Here is a 23,731-nt window from a genome sequence, read left to right on the forward strand (position 1 = left end):
AAAAGGATTGAGCCTCTGTGACCTCACCTAGGAAAAGGAAAAATCCAACCACCTTGAGAAGGGTTTTTATATTCTTTAGAATCTTGAAGTTTGAGTTGATGAGTGGAAGTTCGAGTCATTAAGAACACGCTCTTTGTTGAGGTCCGGTGTAGAAACGACGCTTAGAAACCCCAGTGGCTCACAGCGTACGGTTCACTGGGTGACTCAGGGAATCGTTCGACAAACACTGACCTGGTACTGGGTGCACGCCAGGCTCTCGGACTCACTTTATGTGCCTGATCGGGATGTGACAGTGAGTTCAAGTTTACAAAATCAGGACCGTCACTCATTCCCCCGGCACGCCACTTGCCCCCACTCAACATGTCCTCTTTCTTTGTCTAGCATGTCACTGTCATCCGCAAGGCTCAAAGAGCCCTATATGTGACCAAATAACGGGACAGTGCTCCTGCCAGGGGGAGGTGGCCGGCCGCCGTTGTGACCGGTGCCTGGAAGGCTACTTTGGGTTCCCCAGCTGCCGCCCTTGCCTTTGTAATGGATTCGCGGAACTTTGTGATCCCGAAACAGGCTCATGCTTCAATTGTGGGGGGTTTACAACTGGAAGAAACTGTGAAAGGTAGGAAATTCACACGCACTTTAATTTTGTTTCTTTTGTTCCAATGTCACAACACCCTCTGAAGGACCACTGGGTAGAGACTCAACAGTATTTAAGTGTAGAAAGATTGCTATAGGGAGTGGGGGAAGGTAGAGCGTCATTCCTGATGTCCTTCAAGATCTTGTGATGAGCCAGACCATGTCTGATTAAATTTAAAAATGGGCATTTATTGGCCTGGCACCTTGTTTTTTATGTCCCTAAAGCATAACATGTACATTCACTGCTACTATACTGAGTTTAATGACTGTACACCTTGGGACTTTCAATGTAAAGCAAAAAAATCCCTTCACGGAAGCAAAAAAGCATCTTATAAAATACTGTTTTGAGAGTTGCACTGTCCTCGAGCATAACAAATCCACACTGGCTAATGTGAGCTTTCTCCAGGAACATTTCGTAAAAAGCAATTGTCTTGCCAGATGCATCGATGGTTACTATGGGAATCCTCCTTTGGGACAGTCCTGCCGTCCTTGCCGATGTCCAGACGTTCCCTCGAGTAGCCAGTATTTTGCCCATTCCTGTTATCAGCATCCTTGGAGCTCAGATGTGATCTGCAATTGTCTTCAGGGTTATGCAGGTGTGTAGTCTAGTTCATGTTGCCTTTTTGCTTCTATCCCATAATGCTATCTAAAAACTGATCCCATGTTCATAATTTATCTGCTTTGAACAACTGAGTGGTCCTGAATGTAAGTTAATGGTAAGAAGACACAATCTGGTATCTTGCTGCTTTACTGAACAAAGGATTTGAAGGATTCAGAAACAAACAATGAAAAGCTCATTCTTCCAAGCTATAATTTTTTTTTAAATAACATTCTGGAACATTAACTGACCAAATGAGTTTAAATCAAATAGATTTATTTAAAATAAAACCATCACATGTTAAGTAAGATACATGGGTGATTAAGTAATATATATGTCTCATATAACATATAATGTTGGCAATTAAAACATAAAAAATTTTAATCAAATACTTTATGTAATCCCAACCAGTCAATTTGACTGATATTTCACAAAAATAATGTATTTTTTTCCAATCTGAAGCACTGATTTGGGCCTCAAATAGACACCATATAAGTGCATTCAGTATTTGTGTCTGTCCCTCTACCAAAACTTTTATTTTAAGGAGTTTAAGCATGAGTGTAAACATATAAGACAAACAAGGAAAAAACATGAAACCTACTTGATTTAATCATAGTTTGGGAATATGGTGCTGCTGTTTTCTCCAACAATAGTTACTATCATGGTAATAAATGATGCGGCTAGTTTTTTTGTTTTGGTTTGGATTTTGGTTTTTGTTTCTTTTTGCTACCTATGTCTCTACTTCATTTTGACCTCTTCCCACGTAGTTTCTTGTCTGTGTCCACTCTGGCTTGGTTGGTCAGTGTTTCAGAACTGAGACCAGGATTGGCTGATGAGCACACTCCTAAATAGAATGAACCAAAATGGGGGGTGGGTGGGTAGACCCACAGTTTGGGCACCTAACTGACTACAGTTCCCTGGTGGTTGGAAAGGTAGCAGGTAGAGGAGGAAAGGGATATTTTCTCCTCCCAGTGCTTGATAAAAACACCGTCCAGCGTGCACACATCACAAAAACCACAGTCACCATCTACACTGCTAGACCCCATTCAGGTGCTGCTGGTTCACCTCCAGAAGCAGGTGAGGGTGGGGGTACCCCAGAGAGAACACAAGGTGAGATTGGCTTTGGGTCCTGAGACACTTGGGTGACCCCCGTTATAGAAAGATCCAGGGATCTTGTGCCTAATACTCTAGTTTCTTATATAAGGACTAGAATGTGTTCCTCACCAAGGACTTTTTAGTCCTGAATAATCATTGTATTCTCTGACTGGATAATAAATTAAAATGAATGTTTTAATTCAGAACATTTTTCCTTCTACGTCCCCACGTGTGACATCTCATTATCCCTTGAAGAGCCTAATTATTCTCTGTACTCGTCTCCATCCCTGCTCCCTGACACGCCCCCCCCCCCCCCCCACACACACACAGACACACACGCTTCTCATGTCATTCCCATTTCCTCTCCCTTCTTTTCAGGTGAAAAGTGTGGAGAATGCTCTGCAGGTTTCTACGGAAATCCCAGAATTCCGGGAGCGCCTTGCCAGCCGTGTGCCTGCAGCAACAACACCGACGTGACGGACCCTGAGTCCTGCAGCCGGCTGACAGGGGAGTGCCTGAGGTGTTTGCACAACACACAGGGGCCCCACTGCCAGTTCTGCAAACCAGGTCACTTTGGATCGGCCATCAATCAGACCTGCCAGAGTAAGTCTGCCCAGCTCCCCAGGGAGGGTGGATTGGGGGCTGGGAACATGGCAGCAGAGCGAGGTCCTCCATGCATGTGCCGGGATCACCTGGGGACAGGGCCGGGATATTAACAGACCGATTCCTAGACTATACCTCCGACCCACTGAGTAGAATTTCCCAGAATCGGCACTGGGACCAAGTTCATCCAGTGTCTTTAAGGTAGCAGTTTGGGAACCACTGATGCAGAAGAGGGCCAGGGGTTGAGTCTATAATCTAAAAAAAAAGGGGGGGTTGGCAGAAGTTTTTAGAAGATATTAACTATTTCAGTTGACTGAAGTCAACGCAGTGAACTGTTTTCAGATCATGAATGGCAGTCAGAAAAGCAAGGTTTTCAGTCATCCTAATTGTGAGCTCTTGGAACACAGTCAGCAGAACTACATGAAATCGCTATGTGGGGTGATCAGAAGTGTTGAATGGGTTCAACTACTTAGATTCTTTGGTAGACCTGAAACATCGTGAGGTGCCTCCTCCGTGAGCCCTTCAGAGAAACGATACGTACAATGTCTGTATGTTTGTTGAATGCCGGTGTTGTCCCTGAGTTTACCCACAGCAATGGCGCTGTTTCCTCAGGGTGCTCCTGCCATCCTTCTGGGGTGAATCCCGCTGAGTGTCCCCCTGGTCGGGGAGCTTGCCTCTGTGACCCTGACACCGGCACATGCCCTTGTCTGCCCAACGTCACGGGCCGGGCCTGTGACCGTTGTGCCGATGGATACTGGAATCTTGTCCCCGGCAGAGGATGCCAGCCATGCGACTGTGACCCCCAGACCTCTCACGGCGGCCACTGTGACCAGGCAAGATGCTTTGAACTTTCCAGGGAGCTAGAGTGGGAAGGGAGGGGGAGACATGGTTTCCAAATTTTCAAATAACATCTTCTTTATATACTCTTGTTAATTAGTGTTTTTGGACAGGATTGGCCTCATAGGGGGATAGAGTCTGCATTTATAAGGAATGAAAAACACTAAAAAAGAGAATGAGGGTCTCAAGGTCAAGTTTGGCTTCTTTTGGTTTTCTCCAAGCCTCTTTGTGAATGGGGAAGTCAGAATTCATGCACAGCAAAACACAGACAGCTTCTCTTTGCCGACCCTGTATGTATGATCATAGGGAATCGACAAGAAATTGGTTATTAATCAGAATTGAGGATCAGAATGAAAATCAATGCATGCCTGCAGAACCGCAGTTCCATTTTCAGAAATTAAACTGTCATTCCCTATAGCTCACCAATGGCTTTACATACGGGGAAAATAAGATGTCCTCTTTTCTTGCCAGACCAGCCTCCGTTGTTTCGAAGGAATGCAGGGTAGTGTACTAGGAACAAACCTGTGTTCTGTAACGTACCATTAATGCTACCTAGCTGCACATGCGATTTTTAGTCCATAAAATAACGGGCACAGAATTTTTGAAACAAATATAACATCTATATGGAAAAAAAGTATTCATGGCATAATCAGGGTCCTTGGCTTAATAAATACATTCTTTGAAACACTTGCCACATTAATAGAGATTGGAGGGAAGGGTAAAACAATGAGAAGAAATTTTAGAGTCTGTCCACACTGCAGGGACCAGGCTTTAATTGGAATCAAAATGCTAATTTAAGAAGCTGGACTTTTCCCAACTACTAAAAATAATGAGAAGCGTGACTCATCTCCAATTTCAGTTCCACTGTTCAGCTGATGCAAAGGTCAAATCTTAGGCAAGTCAACTTTTGAAGGTAGTTCTCATATATAGAACGTGTTTTCCTTTCTCTTTCTTCTTCTTTCTCTCCAGCTCTTCTGCTCCAACACACACACACACACACACACACACACACACACACACACACAACCCTACCTCGGCCATGCCCTTTTTTCCCTAATAAATGTTTTATTTTAGGATAGATTTCCAGAAAAGTTGTGAAGATAGGACAGAGAAGATGGACCCCACACCCACCTTCCTCTGCTTTCAACACCTTACATTAGTATGGTGATTTGTCACAATTAATGAACCAGTATTTACACAGTATCATTAACTAATGTCCATAATTTACTCAGATTTCCTTAGTTGGTCACCTATTGTCATTTTTCTGTTCCCAAACCCCATCCAGGACACCCCATTACCTTTAGTCATCTTCTTTCTTCAGGTTCTTCTTCATTGTAGCGTTTCTCAGGCTTTCCTTATTTTTGACAACCTTAGCAATTTTGAGGAAGATTTTGGAAAATGTCCCTCTATTCAAATTTATCTGATGTTTTCTCCTGTTTGGGCTTGGATTATGGGTTTGAGGAAGAAGCCCACAGAGGGAAAGTGCTGTTCTCATAACATCCTCTTAAGGCTGCACACCATCTACATGACTTAGCACTGTTGACACGAATCCCAGTCACCGGGCTGAGGTAGTGTTTGTCATGGTTCTGTTCTGTAAAGTTACTTTCTTTCCTCCTTTCCATACTGTGCTCCGTGGAAGAAAGTCAACATGCACAATCTACACGTGAGCAGCAGGGAGTTTCACACTCCTTCCTTGAGGGCAAAGTAGCTCCATAAATTATTTGGAATTCTTCGGCACTGAGATTTATCTGTTGTCCCCAGGTCTTCATTTATTAATCAGTTTTTAATATCTACATGGAGTCATGGGTATTTATATTATACTTCAAGTTACAATCCGATATGACTTTATTTTGCTGTTCATGTTATTCCAGCTCTGGTCATTGGGAGTGATTTCAGTGGGTTTCTATGTCCCTTTGACATGCCTCATTATTATTAGGTTTTCGAGTTTTTTAAGCACTTTCTGCATGACAAGATACTCTAAGCTCATCTGGTGTATTTCTTGCCACTATCCTAAGAAAAGCCATTTCTTTCCTTCTTTTCCTCCTTCTTCTCCTCCTCCTCCTACTCCTCCTCCTCTTCCACCTCCTCCTCCTCCTTCTTCTTTTTTAAGAGAGAGAAGTGGGAGGAAGGGCAGAGGGAGAGGAAGAGAGAGAATCTTAAACAGGCTCCATGATGCAGGCCTTGATCCCATGACCCTGTGATCCTGACCTTAGCTGAAATCCAGAGTCTGACACTTAAATGACTGAGCCACCCAGGTGCCCTGAATTAGCCATTTCTTTAAGGAGACCTGGTTCCTTTTACTGGAGAATGGTATCTGAGCACTAGATGACCATACCTGTCTCATTCCCCCCCCCCCCCCCACTCCTCACACCTGCTGCCGCTGACCGTGGAACAAAATGACTCTATGTGAGTGCTTGGCTTCCTAATTCAAGAGGGACTCCCAATGTTCATGACACCACATCGGGCATGCTTCTTAGACCTTTTAGCTTCTTCTCCTTTTTTTTTTAAAGTAGGTTCCACACTCAGTATGAAGCCAAAAATAGGGCTTGAATCCACAACCCTGAGATCAAGACCTGAGCTGAGCTGAGATCAAGAGTTGGATGCTTACCCAACTGAGTCACCCAGGTGCCCCGTAGACCTTTTAGGAAGCATATTTGTAGCAGGACTCAATGAAGACCACAGTCCAGTCATGGAGACTAAGGGAAGGCTATGAAGCTAGCATCAGATGGCGTTGGTTTAACCAGAAGGCCCCCTGATGACAAGGGTATTTGGGGTTGTCTGGTCCATTGGGGATTCCTTGGGGAAGACTGCTCTTTAAAATCAGGAAACATTTTCACTGGAGTATAGAAGAGACAGGTGGATCTTTAGATTCCCAGCTGTTTAAACAACCACTGGTAAATGTCTCTATGTCAGGCAGGAGGTCATCGTTGGTGCATTATTACAGAGCGAGAGCCAAATGTGCAATCCAATATTTTCATCAACAGTTGGGATTGAGGTGGGGAAACATGCCTCCCAAATATTATCAAATTTGCAGATATGGCAAAGTTGTAAGCTCCTGGGATAAAGACAGAACATGAGACAAGATATCCTCACAGCCCATCCTGTTGGCTGGAAAGAAGAATGTGAAATGGTACCAGGATAAAAGTAAAAGTTTTGCAACTGGGTTTTTAAAATCCATTGCATCAATGCAGAGTAGGAGTAAGAACCTGGCACCAGCTCGTGTGAAAAACATCTGAGAATTTTCACTTCTGTGAGCCAGCCGTGGTAGCCAGGCTGCCAAAAACACAGTGTCCGTTCCAGCTGTACCGGTGGGAATGCCACACTCGGGGTCAGGCCAGTCACTGTCCCATAGTCCTCTGTACTGGTCGGACAGCCATAGGAACATTGTTGTTACTTCCATGTCCTACCTTTTAAACATTCTATTGACAAACTAGTACCTGTCCCAAGGAAGCCAATCAGCAGAGCGCATAGAACCGTCGCTATTCTGGGGTGAAGGCTTGAAGGAATTAGGGGTGATCAGTCCAGAGAAAAGAAGCAAATGCAAATTGAGAATGGTCATCTCCAGTTGGGAGAGGGACTGTCCCAGGGAAGGGGGAGGCTGCCCTTTTTGTGCAACAGGGCTCAGAACAACGGCAACAAGTTACAAAAGAGCAGACTCTCCACCCATCGGAGGAAAGATTGCCCAACAATTAAGGACAACCAGAAGTCTGTCAGGTTTCAGGGACAGCCTACTCACCACAACTCCTTATATTTGAGGAGAAGCTAATGGGAACGCCAAAGAAAGGCAGAAGCTGTGTAGATCTGGTCATTGTATAAGTCAGACTACTGATGGAGCTGTCATTTAAGCAAATTTGGTCAAGTATAACCAAGTACTGTGACAATAGTGATTTGCTTCTGTATTTTTCTCCTGTGAATTTTCTAACCTCCCCAGTTTTCAGAAAGGCTGGTCAAGGATCCTGTTGAGAGGGTATACAAAAGATTAGCCCTCTCCCCCAAAACACAGTCAAATAACCGTCATTAAATGATTAAGCTTCAATTGCAAAAAAATATTGCTTTGTTGAGCAAAACACTAGCCCAGTTGGGAGAAGCTCCATTGTATATTCCATAATGGAAACATTATTTGCCAAATCAGTTGGTGAATGTTCATCCAGGCCTTCAGCCTCTCTGTTCATCATGCATGAACTCCCATAACTGTAGAGGAAAAGAATGTGGCCCGTTTCCCGTGATGTGTTTTGTTTTCATTTACATCTGTGTATGTTTCCCAGCTTGGGGCCACCTGGCCTCAAACAGCTGGAAGCAGGCAGTATATTCAGGGGCCCAAAGCCAAAACACATCAGCTCCTGAGCCGTGGTCTTGCCGAGGGTAGTTGCTGGCCGTGGGAATCATCCTTCCTCTGCCTTTGCACAGCTGTATGTTCTAAACCACTGGAGGGAAAACAATTTCATATTAAGATGCATTATTTGTTTTAGATCATAAAGCTTGGCAATTCCTCACCCATGACTGTTCTTCCAGCTTATAGGCCAGTGTCCGTGTAAATTAGGCTATGATGGGAAACTGTGCAGCGAGTGCAAGGAAGATTATTACCGTGATCCACTGGGGCGATGCATTCGTAAGTATTACTCATTCTAAAAGCACAAGGACCATCCCCCTGGTCTGACCACAGGCATGCTATGAGCCAGCTGAATTTTAAATTCCTTTATTTGATAGAAAATTCACAATGTGCAATCTTTGCTTTGAAAAGAGTATTTTTTATAGCCTTATAAAAAGATTTGTGTCAAGCCTTTGGCTACATTACATGTGATGAAGCCTGGATTGCAATTCCTCAAAGTCCCTAAAATGCAACAGACGTCTGAGGTCATGGCCTGTGGCCTGTTTTCTGCTATTTGGAAGCATGTTGACATAAACAGCTTCTAGAGGGAGGTGCAGGCCAGGAGATGGTTCCTAGGAAGCCAGAAGAGGGAATGTTTCCCCAACTTGGATCTCGTAATTCTGGCTCTTTCAGATATTCCCTGTTTCATTTATTTTAAGATATTCACAAAATGCCTCCTGGGTGCGCTAGGTCATGAGCAGATAAGGCAAGGCCCCTATGCTCGTGGAGTTCATGTTCTAGTGCCTTTCACCCCATGTCTTAGCACTGGGCTTAGAGCAGCACCGTCTGACAGAACTTTCTGCAGCAATGGAAATGGTCCAGTTGGCACCGTTGGGATGCAGGGGTCACGGGCCTGGGAGCTGATGAGCACTTGTGATGTGGCTAGTGAGGACGAAGAAAAGAACCGTGTGTTCAATTCATTTACATTTCAGCAGCCCCGGGTGTTAAGTAGCTACCATATTGGACAGCGGATTGAGAGTCTGGGTTAGTCGATTTGTGAATCTCTGCGGTCTGCTGACAAAAGAGGTCAATCCAAAGGAATATCCAATGTGGTGGGCTTATCGCAGTCACCTCTACATAGCCACATGGTAACTTTTTCCTCCTCCCTATTCCTTTCTAAATGTGCTTTTGTGGCTAAGAAAAATGGCCTTCATTTCCTTGCCCCATTCAAATCCCTATCCTCAGTGGTTCCCCCCCAGTCCCACTTAGTTTTCTAACTGGAATGGAGACGTTAAAAACCAGGGAAGAATTTGGCTCCTGGAAAATCTGTCTGAGCATCTTCCGTCTGTGCCCTCCTAATATTTCAGTAATCTCGTGTTCTGAGATGCTTTCAGCTTTGATAGAGAAAACTTTGCACATGATCAACTGGGGCCATAGACCCTTCTGACACTCCTGGAAAAGAGCCATTAATAGTTACTGGTGACTGGTGACTTGACCTAGTGCTACCCCGGAGGGGCTCCTGCTGAAGCCTCTGAGCCAAAGCGAATGTGCTGGAAAGATGGGATCTAGTTGAGGAGCCTAGTGTGTTAATCAGTTTTTATTTGTAATCGGGATTTTTACTCAAGCCGTAAAATGCATTTTCAAATCACTCGTTCCTTGCAGTTAGTCTAGTGACACAGGCTAATGATGTCCCGAACTTCTGGAAATTGCTGTAACTTCCATAGCTCTATCCATTCTCCGTCCTCAGCCTTAATCAAAAAGCTACTCAACTGAATTACATGTAGCATCTGTTGTTGTTTTTTTTAAACTTTTTTTTTAGAGCAATTTTAGATTTACAGCAAAATTGAGAGGAAGGTACAGAGATTTCCCATATATCCCCACCGCCTACACACGCACGGCCAGCCCCATTACCAACACCCCCATGTTACAACTGATGACCCCACGTTGACGCACACCATAACCACCAAGTCCACAGTTCACGTTATGGTTCACTCTTGGTAGTTTCCATTCTGTGGGTTCGGACAAATGTGTAAGGACACATACCCCCCATGATGGCCTCATATGGAATATTTTCACTGCCCTAAAAATCCTCCGTGCCCCACCTGTTCCTCTCTCGCCACCCCTCTCCCCACAGCCCATGCCAGCCACTCATCTTTTTATTGTCTCCATGGTTTTGCCTTTTCCAGAATGTCTGGTAGTTGGAATCCTACAGTACATCGCCTTTTCAGATTGATTTAGTTCACTAGGTGGCAGGCATTTAAGGTCCCTCTGTGTCTTCTCATGGTTTGACAGCTCATTTCTTCTTAGCCTTGAAAAATATCCCTTGTACCACAGTTTTCTTTACCCATTCACCCACTGTAGGACATCGTGGTTGTTTCCAAGTTTGGGCGATTATAAATACAGCTGCCATAAACATCTGTCTGCGGGGTTTTGCATGGACATAAGTTTTCAGCTCCTCTGGGTAAACATGATGGAGTGATTTCCCCCCTTTTTTGGAGGCTGGACTGGTTCTCCTTATGTAATGGAAAACGGCAGGGGTCAGCACCCGCAGGCTGGGTTTTCCTGAGACAGAGTGTGGTCACGAGAATTCCTAGAGGGTCTCCGACACGCCTGAGTCACCCACGGGGGGAGTAGCCCCAGACGCTAGTGTGACATCCAGGTTACTCATCGAACAGGCGAAGGAACCCACACAAGAACACTCACACAGTAAAGACGACACCAGTTACCTCCATCCAGGAACCATGAACGGATGTGTTAGTGGAACGAAAAGAGGCGTGCTGTATGTAATGGCCACGGCCAGGTCTCTGTAATTATACGGTTTTTAAATGTTCACCTTAAAAATGGGCATCGGGGATACTTTCCGGGAAGAGGAGTGGGCTTTGTTCTTGAGTCAGAAGCAAAAGGCCAAGTGACTGACATTCTCTGCTCCCTCTGTCTTCATTTTAGCATGTGACTGCAACAGGGAAGGTACCCAGAAGCCCACCTGTGACCGGGACACGGGCACGTGCCGCTGCCAGGAGGGGGTTAGCGGCCCACGATGCGATCGCTGCGCCCGGGGTCACGGCCGGGAATTCCCTGCCTGTCTTCGGTGTCACGGCTGCTTTGATCCCTGGGACCACACGGTTTCTGCCCTCTCCGAAGCGGTGCGAGGGTTAATGAGGCTGGCCGCTAGCATGCGAGATAAAAGAGAGCCTGTGCGGGTCTGTGAGGCCGACTTCAAAGGCCTCAGAGAGAACTTGTCTGAAATAGAAAGGATTCTGAAACATCCTGTTTTCTCATCGGGGGAATTCTCAACCGTCAAGGATTATCAGGACTCTGTTCGGTAAGATTTGTGCTCAAGCCATAGAGAGCAAGTTCCTGATGTGCCTCGACTCCCGTGGAGCTTTAAAAAGCAGACTTCAGTTTCAAAATGTACCTATGTGGACATTAGGGAAATAATTTTTCGGTCAGTGTCCAGGCTGGTCATTGTGATGGTCTGTGTCTTTCTTACCTACTTAGGATTTCATGGGATCTTTCCAGATGACATCAATTAGAACAAAAAGGCAATGCATCATTAAGATCTTGATTTTGGAAAGCCCAAACCCAGCAGAGCTGAAAGACACAAAATTGGAAAAAGGGTCATTTATAATACAGATTTATTTTTCCAACCAGGCACCCAGGGGGAAATTTGCTGAATCTTCCCAAATTCTTTTGTTGTTTGGAAAACCCATACATTAATGTGAAGTCATAGAGCAAGTGTGAGAAGTTCCTCAAAATGCATTGTCATTTTTATTATATGTTATATATGTAATTATATAACACACATCAAACATTTCTGGAAATTATGTTGTTTGGTCTGGGCCAGGGCTCAGGAAACCACAGGCAAAAGTCCCACAGGCCACCCTCTTTTGTAAATGAGGCTTTGCTGGTACACAGCCATGCCCACTTATGTGCCTGTCCTCTGTGGCTGCTTTCCTGGGACAAGGGCAGGTGGAGCTGTTGTGACAGAGACTAGGCCCCTCCGCCAGGTCTAAAATATTTACAATCTGACCCTTTACAGAAAAAAATTGCCAATTGCTCTGGGCAAAACCCAGGATGCACGGGATACAGTTCTCCATCCTTCTATGAGTATATAGTCTACTAAGAAATCAGAAAGACTGATTATGTAGCAGAATATCCCCTTCCTCCCACCCCGCCCCACTATCAAAGGTCCTGGATTAAAGAATACTTGAAGATGCAGAGTCTTATGTTATACAAAATACCAGTGTCGATATAAGACCATTCATTTTCATCAGGCAGGAAGTCGCAGAGGTACATGGTAACAGCTTAAAAGTTAAACAAGAAAGAAGGTAAGAGCCCACCGACGTAGTTCAGAGGAAGGGCCAGGCCAGGCTAGTGGCTGAAAGTGAGCACATCTGTAGCCTCGTAAAGACTGTTGCCCTGCAGGATTTGAGCCCTGGGTCCCCAGATCTTCCCACTTTTCAAGAGATGTCAGACCTCCAGATTTTTATGCAAAGGCCCCCACTTTAAAATACAGCAGCTAATCCAACAGTGCTCTTAGAAACACCGAATAGGCCAAATAAATGTGTCTGAGAATGAGCTTTGGCCCATGGACCACAGGCTTGTGGTTCTAGAATATGGAGGACAAAGTGGTCCTGTCAGAAAGGCAGAATGAGCCAGTCGACAGTGGACATTCTAAACAAAGAGACCGCAGGACCTCCGAGTAGAGCAGAAAGACAGCAAGAGGAGCAGGAGTCCCAGGGCCAGGCCTCTTCTGCCAGACACCAGCACGTCTGTCCCTTCCCGGGCCACCTGCTGAGCTCCTCTTCCTCCTTAGCAGCCACCAAAACACCGCCTCCTCCCTGAAGCCTTCCATGACCTCCTCAGAAAAAGACATGTGTTTCCTTCTCCATCTTCCCACCTCCCTGTGCTTCCTGGGCAGTTGCCTCACTGAGGGGCCCCTGAGGGCAGAGGTTACCTTCTCCAGGCTCCCTTCAGTAATGTAACAAATGCTTACTGGGAAAATTACCAACAAAAAGGGAGGCGGAGGGCAGGGAAGCCAGGATGTCACGAGTACAGATCCCGTAACTGAAATCCACGTATTGCTGTGTGGCCTTGGGCAAGTTATTTAACTTTTCCAGGCTTCTGTTTCTTCATCCAAAAGGGGGATCAACTCTCTATTTCACAGATTTCTTGGGAGAATTAGACGCGCTACTGAGCATGTGCCTGGCGCATTGCTGGGCTTCAAGAGTCACATTTGTAATAACAGTAATTACTATCATTGTTATTATTATTAACGTGATGAATTATGGTCCTGACAGTTGGCGTCAGAAGGAAAAGTCTGTAGATTAGAAGGGAGAGTTAGAGCAGAAAATGCTAGGAAGCATTAGTTAATGCTTTGCATTTCTGCCAACATAAATTAGTCCTAAAGATTCATATTGTCATTTTCCTCAACTGTACTCATCACAATTTGCACCAAATTTCCTTAGCATGAGGGACATTACTAATTATTTCCTTGAAAATAATGGATGCTGAGCCCAGCACATTGAAGCAGGACAGAGCTAGCGCCATGGAGAAGATGGAGGCGAGGGAACATACCCTAGGCCTGGGTACTGTCACCAACAAGGAAACCTCCTCGTCACTCATGGGAATGACAAGGACCCTGTACAGCAGTGGCACTAGAAGGATCCTTGCTGGGAGCGGATTTATTCTCGATAAAGAACTGCTTCTTTCCTTAGGCTGCGTGAGGACTCCCACGTTGAAAGCTGAATATAGGTCGGATCTCGTGGATTTAAATGAACCGTGTCTGAATGCGTGTTTTTGCAAACCCAAAGCAAAAGGAGACAGACAGAGTCTAAATAGTTGAAATGGAAAGATTCAAAGCCCTTGTCCCACTAGGCCTCATATGTGGATTGTGTTTTAAGTGAGTGCTAAAATATTCCCGGAAGCTGAATTGACAAGAAAGAGAGGAACCATGAACAGAACGACAAACTGTCAACATCGGGGAAGAAAGATCGGTTCTAATTATGAGGTTGTCTGATCATGAGGGCAGTGTTGTGTTTTTTTCACTGGTCTATCAACAGGAATACAAGCTTTGCTACATTCACTGTCATTTCCCCTCCAGGGAACAAATCATGCAGCTAAGTGTGCAAATGAAAGCTGTGCGTGAGTTTCCAGATCTGAAAGAAAGGATAGGGAGAAGGAGGAATGAAGCAGACCTCTTACTTGAAGAACTTCGGCAAGAAATCGGTTTGCGCTCCCATGCCCGCAGCGCAAGCATCACCACGGGTAAGAGAAAACGCGCCTGGAGGCCCACGGATGGACACGGCTTGCTCGCTGCCATCCATCGTGCCTGCCATTAGCAAGTTGCCCGGGGCTCATTGCCACAGAGCCTGAGCACTTTAGGACCTGAAAACACACCCATTAAAGGTATTATTTGTACACGAATATTTCAACTTTTTCAACAGGACAGAGCTTGGGTAGCATGTGCTGAAAATAATGAATACAGCTAACAGCGTCTGCTAGGAAGCCAGTACTGACCCCCAGAGTTCTCTCCTCGTGCCACAGCATGCAAGGGGTCTTGTGTAACGGGCTTCGGACTGAGAGTTGGATGTTCCAAAACCAGCTTGTCCCTCTGAGCACGGCAATGAGGCCCAGAAAGCTCCCTGCCTTGGCTCTTCCCTCCGAGTCAAAGGAACAAACAGTGACACTCAGAGAAAGGACATTCAAGCATTGCTGTCCGGTTGCCTCTTCAAAATGGTTCATGGCCTGAAAGATTTGGACCCCCAAGTCAAGCACGGGGAATAGAATTCTTTGTGGGTTTACTGGGAAAGGCTCCAGGAAATAGGTGACATCTGCCTTAGACTTCACAAACTGAGGCTATAATTTGCCAGATAAATAAAGGCCAAAATTCATCCTAAGCAGTAGGAAGGTGAGGTTGTCTCATGCCCAGCTTCTAGCTACATAGAGAGTAAAGATCAGGACCCTGGGCCTCTGGTGCCTAAAATACAGAGTTACTGTTCAAAGTCCTGCGACACTATCATTTGCAGTAAATCGTATTGTATGTATTATCTTCATGAATTTGTATTTTACTAAAAACATGGAAAATACAGATCAGAGCTTAAGAACATAATTTCTAGAATCAAACCACCTACTTCGCTGTCTGTGAGACCTCGGGCCAATAACTTACGTCCCGAGAGCCTCATCTCTCACTTGCAAGGTGGGAGTGATCCCATAACACGTACCTCAGCATTTTGTGAAGATTCAGGAAGAAAACTGACAGGAAGTGCAGGCACAGAGAAAACACTCTGCAGTTGTGACCTGCTGTCATCAGTTTCAACGTGACGGGTCAGCACGCTAGGGTCCCCCCGCAACTTCTACCCAGAGCCTGTTTTTATAAAGGGAGTCTCACCAGGAGACAGGCTCACCTGCCAGTGTCTGTGGCCGCTCTCACTCTCCGGGGCTGAGAAGTTGTGACTGACATGCTGCGGCCGGCAGGCCTAAATTGTTTGTTCTCTGGCCCTTTGCAGAACAAATTTGTCAACTCCTGCCCCATCTAGTGAGGTGAACTCGGCTGGTTTTTCACATTAGGGTTCGTACAGGCAGTCGTCATTGACACTAATTAATACATACTTCGTCCATCTGTGGAACACTTTAGAGCGGATTCTCAGATTATTTCACTTAGTCCTCAGGAATGACAGATAAGCAAGCGATCTGGAGACGAGCCAGTTTGCTCAAGGACTTAGGCAGATAGTAAAGGGCAAAACCAACACTCACACTGTGAAAAGATTGTCTTGATAACTGGTATGGAATTTCGTTTGTTCTCACAAAACTTACCCTACCTCAATTTGCATTAATGTAGATTCCTCAGAGGACATCAAGAAGCATTATCAGACGTCATCATCTGCTGAAAAGAAAAGTAATGAAACCATTTCTATCATAAAAAACTCTGAAAAAAACAGAAACAACTTACTTACCATCTTTGATACGCTAACCTCAAAACAGAACTCGTCATTGGAAAAACTAAAGCAGATTATGGTACCAGATATCCAGAGACTGAAAGAAAAGGTAAATGTTCACGATGGTGTGGTAAAAGCGTTTGTGGTTTCTGCTTGGCATACAAATCTCTTCAATTGTATTTCCTGCCTTGCATTTTATTTTTTTATTTAGACTTTGTAAGTGTATAGATATAACCTAAATTTAGATACGCTGTATTATATAAGATACAAATAATATAAATATGGTTATTTGTATTTTATTATTTTATTTTCTAAATCAAAGTTTGAGAAAATTCAGAGTAAGACTGTGGCTTGATTTTATTATCTTATCTTTATTTATATTATTTGCTCTTTCCACAATGGTACAGATTACAGACATTTGCTCCTCTTGCTTCCTTGTAAATAAAAGGTAATTTTTATTTAAAAAAAAAAAAAAGAAATTAACATGCAAGAAATGCTAGATATTTGACTGTTTTCTCCAAAAACTCTGAGCGTAAAAATGCATTGATTGACCCAATGCTGACAACAAAGAATTCAGGTATTTGGTTCTGGAGACACATTTCACAAGGTTGCGTCCACATGCTAAGCATGAACCACTGTCAAAGAAACACATACGCCTAGAGCAGTGTGTGGCTTCAGTGAACCTGGATGGCATTAGCCAAACCCTGCCCACATGTCGCTTTTCAACATGAATCCTTTCTCCCTTGAGGTGTGTGGAGACCCAGGGGACATGCCATGCGTGCTCTCATCCTGTGATGGCCCCAGCTGTCGTGGCTCCCCACCCCTCTCAAGCGATGCCCTCCAGCAAGCTCAGGAGGCAGAGTCTGCAATTCGTAATTTGAGCGACCAGGTTCAGGGTTGGAAGAACCAGGTAAATATGGCTTCTCTTGTTTTATTTGTAAAGCTGTAGCAATAAGAAAAAAGCAAACTGAAATGGTTTTTTTTTCCTTTTTTTTTTTAATTTTATTTTTTATAAACACATAATATATTTTTATCCCCAGGGGTACAGGTCTGTGAATCGCCAGGTTTACACACTTCACAGCACTCACCATAGCACATACCCTCCCCAATGTCCATAATCCCACCCCCCCCTCCCAACCCCCCTCCCCCCTCAACCCTCTGTTTGTTTTGTGAGATTAATAAGAGTCACTTATGGTTTGTCTCCCTCCCAATCCCATCTTGTTTCATTTACTCTTCTCCTACCCCCTTAACCCCCCCATGTTGCATCTCCTCTCCCTCATATCAGGGAGATCATATGATAGTTGTCTTTCTCCGATTGACTTATTTCGCTAAGCATGATACCCTCTAGTTCCATCCACGTCGTCGCAAATGGCAAGATTTCATTTCTTTTGATGGCTGCATAGTATTCCATTGTGTATATATACCACATCTTCTTTATCCATTCGTCTGTTGATGGACATCTAGGTTCTTTCCATAGTTTGGCTATTGTAGACATTGCTGCTATAAACATTCGGGTGCACGTGCCCCTTCGGATCACTACGTTTGTATCTTTAGGGTAAATACCCAGCAGTGCAATTGCAGGGTCATAGGGTAGTTCTATTTTCAACGTTTTGAGGAACCTCCATGCTGTTTTCCAGAGTGGTTGCACCAGCTTGCATTCCCACCAACAGTGTAGGAGGGTTCCCCTTTCTCCGCATCCTCGCCAGCATCTGGCATTTCCTGACTTGTTAATTTTAGCCATTCTGACTGGTGTGAGGTGATATCTCATGGTGGTTTTGATTTGTATTTCCCTGATGCCGAGTGATGTGGCCATCTGGATGTCTTCTTTGCAGAAATGTCTGTTCATGTCCTCTGCCCATTTCTTGATTGGATTATTTGTTCTTTGGGTGTTGAGTTTGCTAAGTTCTTTATAGATTTTGGACACTAGCCCTTTATCTGATATGTCATTTGCAAATATCTTCTCCCATTCTGTCAGTTGTCTTTTGGTTTTGTTCACTGTTTCCTTTGCTGTGCAAAAGCTTTTGATCTTGATAAAATCCCAATAGTTCATTTTTTCCCTTGCTTCCCTTGCCTTTGGTGATGTTCCTAGGAAGATGTTGCTGCGGCTGAGGTCGAAGAGGTTGCTGCCTGTGTTCTCCTCGAGGATTTTGATGGATTCCTTTCTCACATTGAGATCCTTCATCCATTTTGAGTCTATTTTCGTGTGTGGTGTAAGGAAATGATCCAATTTCATTTTTCTGCATGTGGCTGCTCAATTTTCCCAACACCATTTATTGAAGAGGCTGTCTTTTTTCCATTGGACATTCTTTCCTGCTTTGTCGAAGATGAGTTGACCATAGAGTTGAGGGTCTATTTCTGGGCTCTCTATTCTGTTCCATTGATCTATGTGTCTGTTTTTGTGCCAGTACCATGCTGTCTTGATGATGACAGCTTTGTAATAGAGCTTGAAGTCCGGAATTGTGATGCCACCAACTTTGGCTTTCTTTTTCAATATTGCTTTGGCTATTCGAGGTCTTTTCTGGTTCCATATAAATTTTAGGATTATTTGTTCCATTTCTTTGAAAAAAATGGATGGTACTTTGATAGGAATTGCATTAAATGTGTAGATTGCTTTAGGTAGCATAGACCTTTTCACAATATTTATTCTTCCAGTCCAGGAGCATGGAACATTTTTCCATTGCTTTGTGTCTTCCTCAATTTCTTTCATGAGTACTTTATAGTTTTCTGTGTATAGATTTTTAGTCTCTTTGGTTAGGTTTATTCCTAGGTATCTTATAGTTTTGGGTGCAATTGTAAATGGGATGGACTCCTTAATTTCTCTTTCTTCTGTCTTGTTGTTGGTGTAGAGAAATGCAACTGATTTCTGTGCATTGATTTTATATCCTGACACTTTACTGAATTCCTATACAAGTTCTAGCAGTTTTGGAGTGGAGTCTTTTGGGTTTTCCACATATAGTATCATATCATCTGCGAAGAGTGATAGTTTGACTTCTTTGCCGATTTGGATGCCTTTAATTTCCTTTTGTTGTCTGATTGCTGAGGCTAGGACATCTAGTACTATGTTGAATAGCAGTGGTGATAACGGACATCCCTGCCGTGTTCCTGACCTTAGCGGAAAAGCTTTCAGTTTTTCTCCATTGAGAATGATATTTGCGGTGGGTTTTTCATAGATGGCTTTGATAATATTGAGGTATGTGCCCTCTATCCCTACACTTTGAAGAGTTTTGATCAGGAAGGGATGCTGTACTTTGTCAAATGCTTTTTCAGCATCTATGGAGAGTATCATATGGTTCTTGTTCTTTCTTTTATTAATGTGTTGTATCACATTGATTGATTTGCGGATGTTGAACCAACCTTGCAGCCCTGGAATAAATCCCACTTGGTCGTGGTGAATAATCCTTTTAATGTACTGTTGAATCCTATTGGCTAGTATTTTGGCGAGAATTTTTGCATCTGTGTTCATCAAGGATATTGGTCTGTAGTTCTCTTTTTTGTTGGGATCCTTGTCGGGTTTTGGGATCAAGGTGATGCTGGCCTCATAAAATGAGTTTGGAAGTTTTCCTTCCATTTCTATTTTTTTGGAACAGTTTCAGGAGAATAGGAATTAATTCTTTAAATGTTTGGTAGAATTCCCCTGGGAAGCCGTCTGGCCCTGGGCTTTTGTTTGTTTGGAGATTTTTGATGACTGTTTTAATCTCCTTACTGGTTATGGGTCTGTTGAGGCTTTCTATTTCTTCCTGGTTCAGTTGTGGTAGTTTATATGTCTCTAGGAATGCATCCATTTCTTCCAGATTGTCAAATTTGTTGGCGTAGAGTTGCTCATAGTATGTTCTGCAAACTGAAATGTTTAAAACTACCATTTAGCTTCTAGGTGAAAGGATAGATTCTAGATATTAGGTGTTCTTTTTTTTCTCCTTTTTTTTTTTTAAGACTTTTATTTATTTATCTGCCAGAGAGAGACACAGTGAGACAGGGAAAGCAAGAGAGGGAGAAGCAGGTTCCCCCAGGACCCTGGGATCATCACCTGAGCCGAAGGTAGATGCTTAATGACTGAGCCGCTCAGGCATCCAATATTAGGTGTTCTTATGCTTGGAAGCAGAGGATTAAAAATACAGATGTGTGTATAAATGTACATTTAAAAGTACATGTGAATATTGACATTTTCTATTATATATGTATCACATATATGTGTGTAAATGTGTTTGTTGTGTGTGTGTGTTTGTGTGTATGGAGAGAGCGGGAGAAGAGAAAGAACTCAGAAGTCTATGTTTGCAGGACATAGACTCACGTGGATATTTCTTTTCTAGCAAACACTACATTAAAAAAAATGGGAGACTCTTAGCCTTAAAGGTTTGAACACTTTAGATTTCTCAAAGTAACGACTAATTTGTACAAATTCAAGGGCTAAATATACAAATTCCAACATTAAAATTTAATTTGATTTAGAAAATGTTGTAATAAGGATACACCCTTAGGCCTTGTACTCCTTCTGATGTTGTTAGACATGAAACAGTAGTTTTAATATTTAAGTACCTGATGATTGAGTCTCTAATAACTTGAACTGTTTTCATTTATTTTTCTGATCATATTGATAAATGAGAATAATTTTTAATTGCCTAGTTTCCCTTGGGGTTTTTGTGTGTGTGTGTGTGTGTGTGTGTGAATACGTTACACATTCATCTGGAAATGATTAATACAATTTTAGGTATTCTGTGACTAACTGGATTAATCTTGTAACAAGATAATGATGTGTGCCCTAGTTGGCTCCATTTTTGACACTATATATAGAGTCTTTGATCAAGAAGAAAGAGCTCTTATAAAGCTAAATTTCTTGGGGTGCCTGTGTGGCTCAGTGGGTTAAAGCCCCTGCCTTCGGCTCGGGTCATGATCCCAGGGTTCTGGGATCGAGCCCCGCATCGGGCTCATGCTCGGCGTGGGGAGCCTGCTTCCCCCTCTCTCTCTGCCTGCCTCTCTGCCTGCTTATGATCTCTGTCTGTCAAATAAATAAATAAAATCTTTACAAAAAAAAAAAAGCTAAATTTCTTTACCAACAATATGAGCACTGGGTATTATAAAAGACAGATGAATCATAGGCCTATATCTTCGAAACAAGTAATACATTATATGTTAATTAATTGAGTTTAAATAAAAAATTATTTCAATGAAATTATATCTATACACCCAAAAATATGTAGGTTAAATATTATAGCAGTCATCATTCCTGTTTGTAAACAACAGAAACCGACTCCTGAATAAAATGGTTTCAGAATCAACAGGAGGATAGAAGGCCAAGCTTGGGAACGGGCTGAGAACCATGGCTAAGATATGGTGTGCATCTCATGCTCGTGGGTGCACACATGTGCACACACGGCTTGCCCGCACATGCATGCGCACACAGAGCTGCACTTTCCTCCTTGAGCCTCATCTGCATGAGCCTGAGCCCCAGCTGGTCCACAAGCTCCCAAATCCAGGTCCTGGTGCAAGCCTCTGATTAGCACCAGCTGGCGGATATCCTGCACATCTTGAATGTTGCAAATTTTTATTTACATAGTCATAATTCTGCATTGCTACCTAGTTTTCACTTAGATGTTACTCTTCCTTCTTCCAACAAATATTCTTTGAGTGCCTAAGATGTGCGATATGCGACACATTTATCTAGATGTTGGGAACCCAGCAATGCACGTAACAAAGACAAATCCTGGTCTGGCATCCTGGTGGTTAAAACAATCCTGAATTGTTCAACGTAATTTTAAACGATTACACCTTATTGCCCCTTCTCAAAACAAAACAAAACAGAAAAACCCAAAAAAACCCCAAACCAAACAAAACCCAAAACCCAGAAACCTCACACCATTTAAAGAAACCCTGTGTTAAGCTTTTACTTTTAAAAGATAGCCCCTGATGTATGTTCTAGCAGGATCTGGCTTCATCAGCGCCCAACTGAAGAACTGGGAAGGGCGGTAGCAGGGGGTTTTCATGTTGATAAAATGGTGTGCTATTTCCCTCTTGATTAGATGGAGCAGAAGAGTGCCAGGAAAGATTGTGAGAGAATTCTCAGGAGTCAGTGGTGACAGAAGATGGATTGCAGAGAGATGTTTTAAGAGTGAAGTAATTTAGCAGTCTCTTTCTCTCTGAATACAGCATTGACTAATTGACACAGATTTCATCTTTACAATTTTGTGTTTTCCTGTCCAGAGTATTTATTTGTGGAATTCTCATTTTACTTTCATGTGTTCTTCCCGCTAACCTTTTTTTTTTTATTGAGAGAGAGATAACTAACATAGAATACTGTATTAGTTTTAGGCATACACGATTTGGTAGATGTATATATTGCAAAATGGTTGGCACAGGAAGTTTGATTAACATCCATCCCCTCACTTAGATTTTTTTTTCATGATGGGAACTTTGAAGATCTCTCTCAGCAACTGCTCACCACTCTAAGGTTTTCAAAGTTCTAGAAAAATTAAGGGACAACTCTCAAAAAAATGAAGATACATACTTTTCATCATGTAAATATTTTTTTCGTTTCATCATTTCCAATGAGTGCAATTAAATCCTTTTCCAAAAAATCCGTATGACTCAAATTAGACTGGCTCCTTTTGTGGGGAAATAAAGGGAGATTCTTTTTTTCCTAATTGTGTTTGATCCTAATTAGCCCTACTTCTGTCACAATTAATTTATTCCATACAGCTCAACTTGTTGCTGATGTTGCCCTATTGCTTTCTGGTTTGTTTGTTTTTTTCCTCTTTCTCTAATTTGTTGGAATGTCAAGAAAAGCTCAGGAGTTTTCTCAAATCACATAATTAAAACTTTGCACTTCTATAGGGCAAGACTTTTAGACCTATATTTCCTCCACCAAGTGTACAGGATGTTTGGAATTTATCTTTGTAGCCTGCTCTGAGTTCAAACTCGTTTATTAAAAGGAGGAATGCTTTCTTTTTAGCTTTCAGAGAAAGTACATCTTTTGAATTTGAGGAATGTCAAGAAGAGTAATTATTTTAACTTACATAAAAGAAAATGCTCTTATTAAACATTATAACCACTGTAAGCAGTCCCAAGTAATTTGCTGACATTATAGAATGCTAAAGTCTCATTAAAACAGAATTTTTGTTTTACATTTGTACCAGGAAAAGTCATTAGCACTAGGTCAACACAGTTTCCAAATAATTTTGATCACTAATAGTGTTTGAAGAAATATATTCACATTATTTTTTTACAGATTTTATTTTTTAAGTAATCTCTATACCCAACATGGGGCTCAAACTGACAACCCCAAGATCAAGAGTCACTTGCTCTACCAACTGAGCCAGCCAGACACCACAAGATAAATTCACACTAAGCAAACATGATAATGAAAACAAATAACATCACCTTATAGAGAAATCCCTTAAAATGAATCTTTTATTTAATCTCTATGCTCCTATTTTGTTTTTAGTGAGTTTCCTTTGGTCCAACTAGGTAATTAAACATCACACAATGTGCCTAATTGTTGTGTTTTCCTCATTGTTATTTTTTTCTTATCCCAGCTCAAAAATGTAAGTAAACTGGCAGAAATCTCCAAAAACAGTGCCTTACAGCTAAATGAGAAACTGAGAAATATGAAAAATCAAAGTGAATCTGAAGAAGAGAAAATGAATCTCTTAATCAAAAAACTGAAAACATTTTTGTCAGGTAATTAGAAAAATATATTGGGACTAGTTTTGTTTCTTTTTCTTTGTTTTT

At 42.7% G+C, this 23,731-nt stretch overlaps 1 protein-coding gene and 1 long non-coding RNA gene across 5 annotated transcripts in view; one reads left to right on the top strand and one right to left on the bottom strand.

Moving 5' to 3' along the window:
* The window catches only part of LAMB4 (laminin subunit beta 4), a 100,535-nt gene that overhangs the window by 61,525 nt on the left and 15,279 nt on the right, over positions 1 to 23,731 (top strand). For 3 of the 4 annotated variants that reach the window (XM_047695850.1, XM_047695852.1, XM_047695851.1), the window contains 11 exons: positions 382 to 613; positions 1,069 to 1,228; positions 2,300 to 2,305; positions 2,710 to 2,926; positions 3,539 to 3,759; positions 8,276 to 8,372; positions 11,019 to 11,394; positions 14,176 to 14,339; positions 15,913 to 16,118; positions 16,758 to 16,919; positions 23,536 to 23,680. In XM_047695850.1, the coding sequence (XP_047551806.1) occupies positions 382 to 613; positions 1,069 to 1,228; positions 2,300 to 2,305; positions 2,710 to 2,926; positions 3,539 to 3,759; positions 8,276 to 8,372; positions 11,019 to 11,394; positions 14,176 to 14,339; positions 15,913 to 16,118; positions 16,758 to 16,919; positions 23,536 to 23,680 (1,986 nt within the window). Of the gene's footprint in view, positions 1 to 381; positions 614 to 1,068; positions 1,229 to 2,299; positions 2,306 to 2,709; positions 2,927 to 3,538; positions 3,760 to 8,275; positions 8,373 to 11,018; positions 11,395 to 14,175; positions 14,340 to 15,912; positions 16,119 to 16,757; positions 16,920 to 23,535; positions 23,681 to 23,731 lie in introns of those variants that run through there. The other variant, XM_047695853.1, reaches the window with a different exon arrangement.
* LOC125081313 (uncharacterized) lies at positions 7,825 to 12,646 on the bottom strand. Its single transcript, XR_007121635.1, has 3 exons — positions 12,549 to 12,646; positions 11,563 to 11,663; positions 7,825 to 8,187 (listed from the first exon to the last, which is right to left on the bottom strand). It is a non-coding gene; the product is annotated as an uncharacterized LOC125081313 (long non-coding RNA).

This window comes from Lutra lutra, chromosome 11, assembly GCF_902655055.1.
Source record: "Lutra lutra chromosome 11, mLutLut1.2, whole genome shotgun sequence".
Lineage (NCBI taxonomy): Eukaryota > Metazoa > Chordata > Mammalia > Carnivora > Mustelidae > Lutra > Lutra lutra.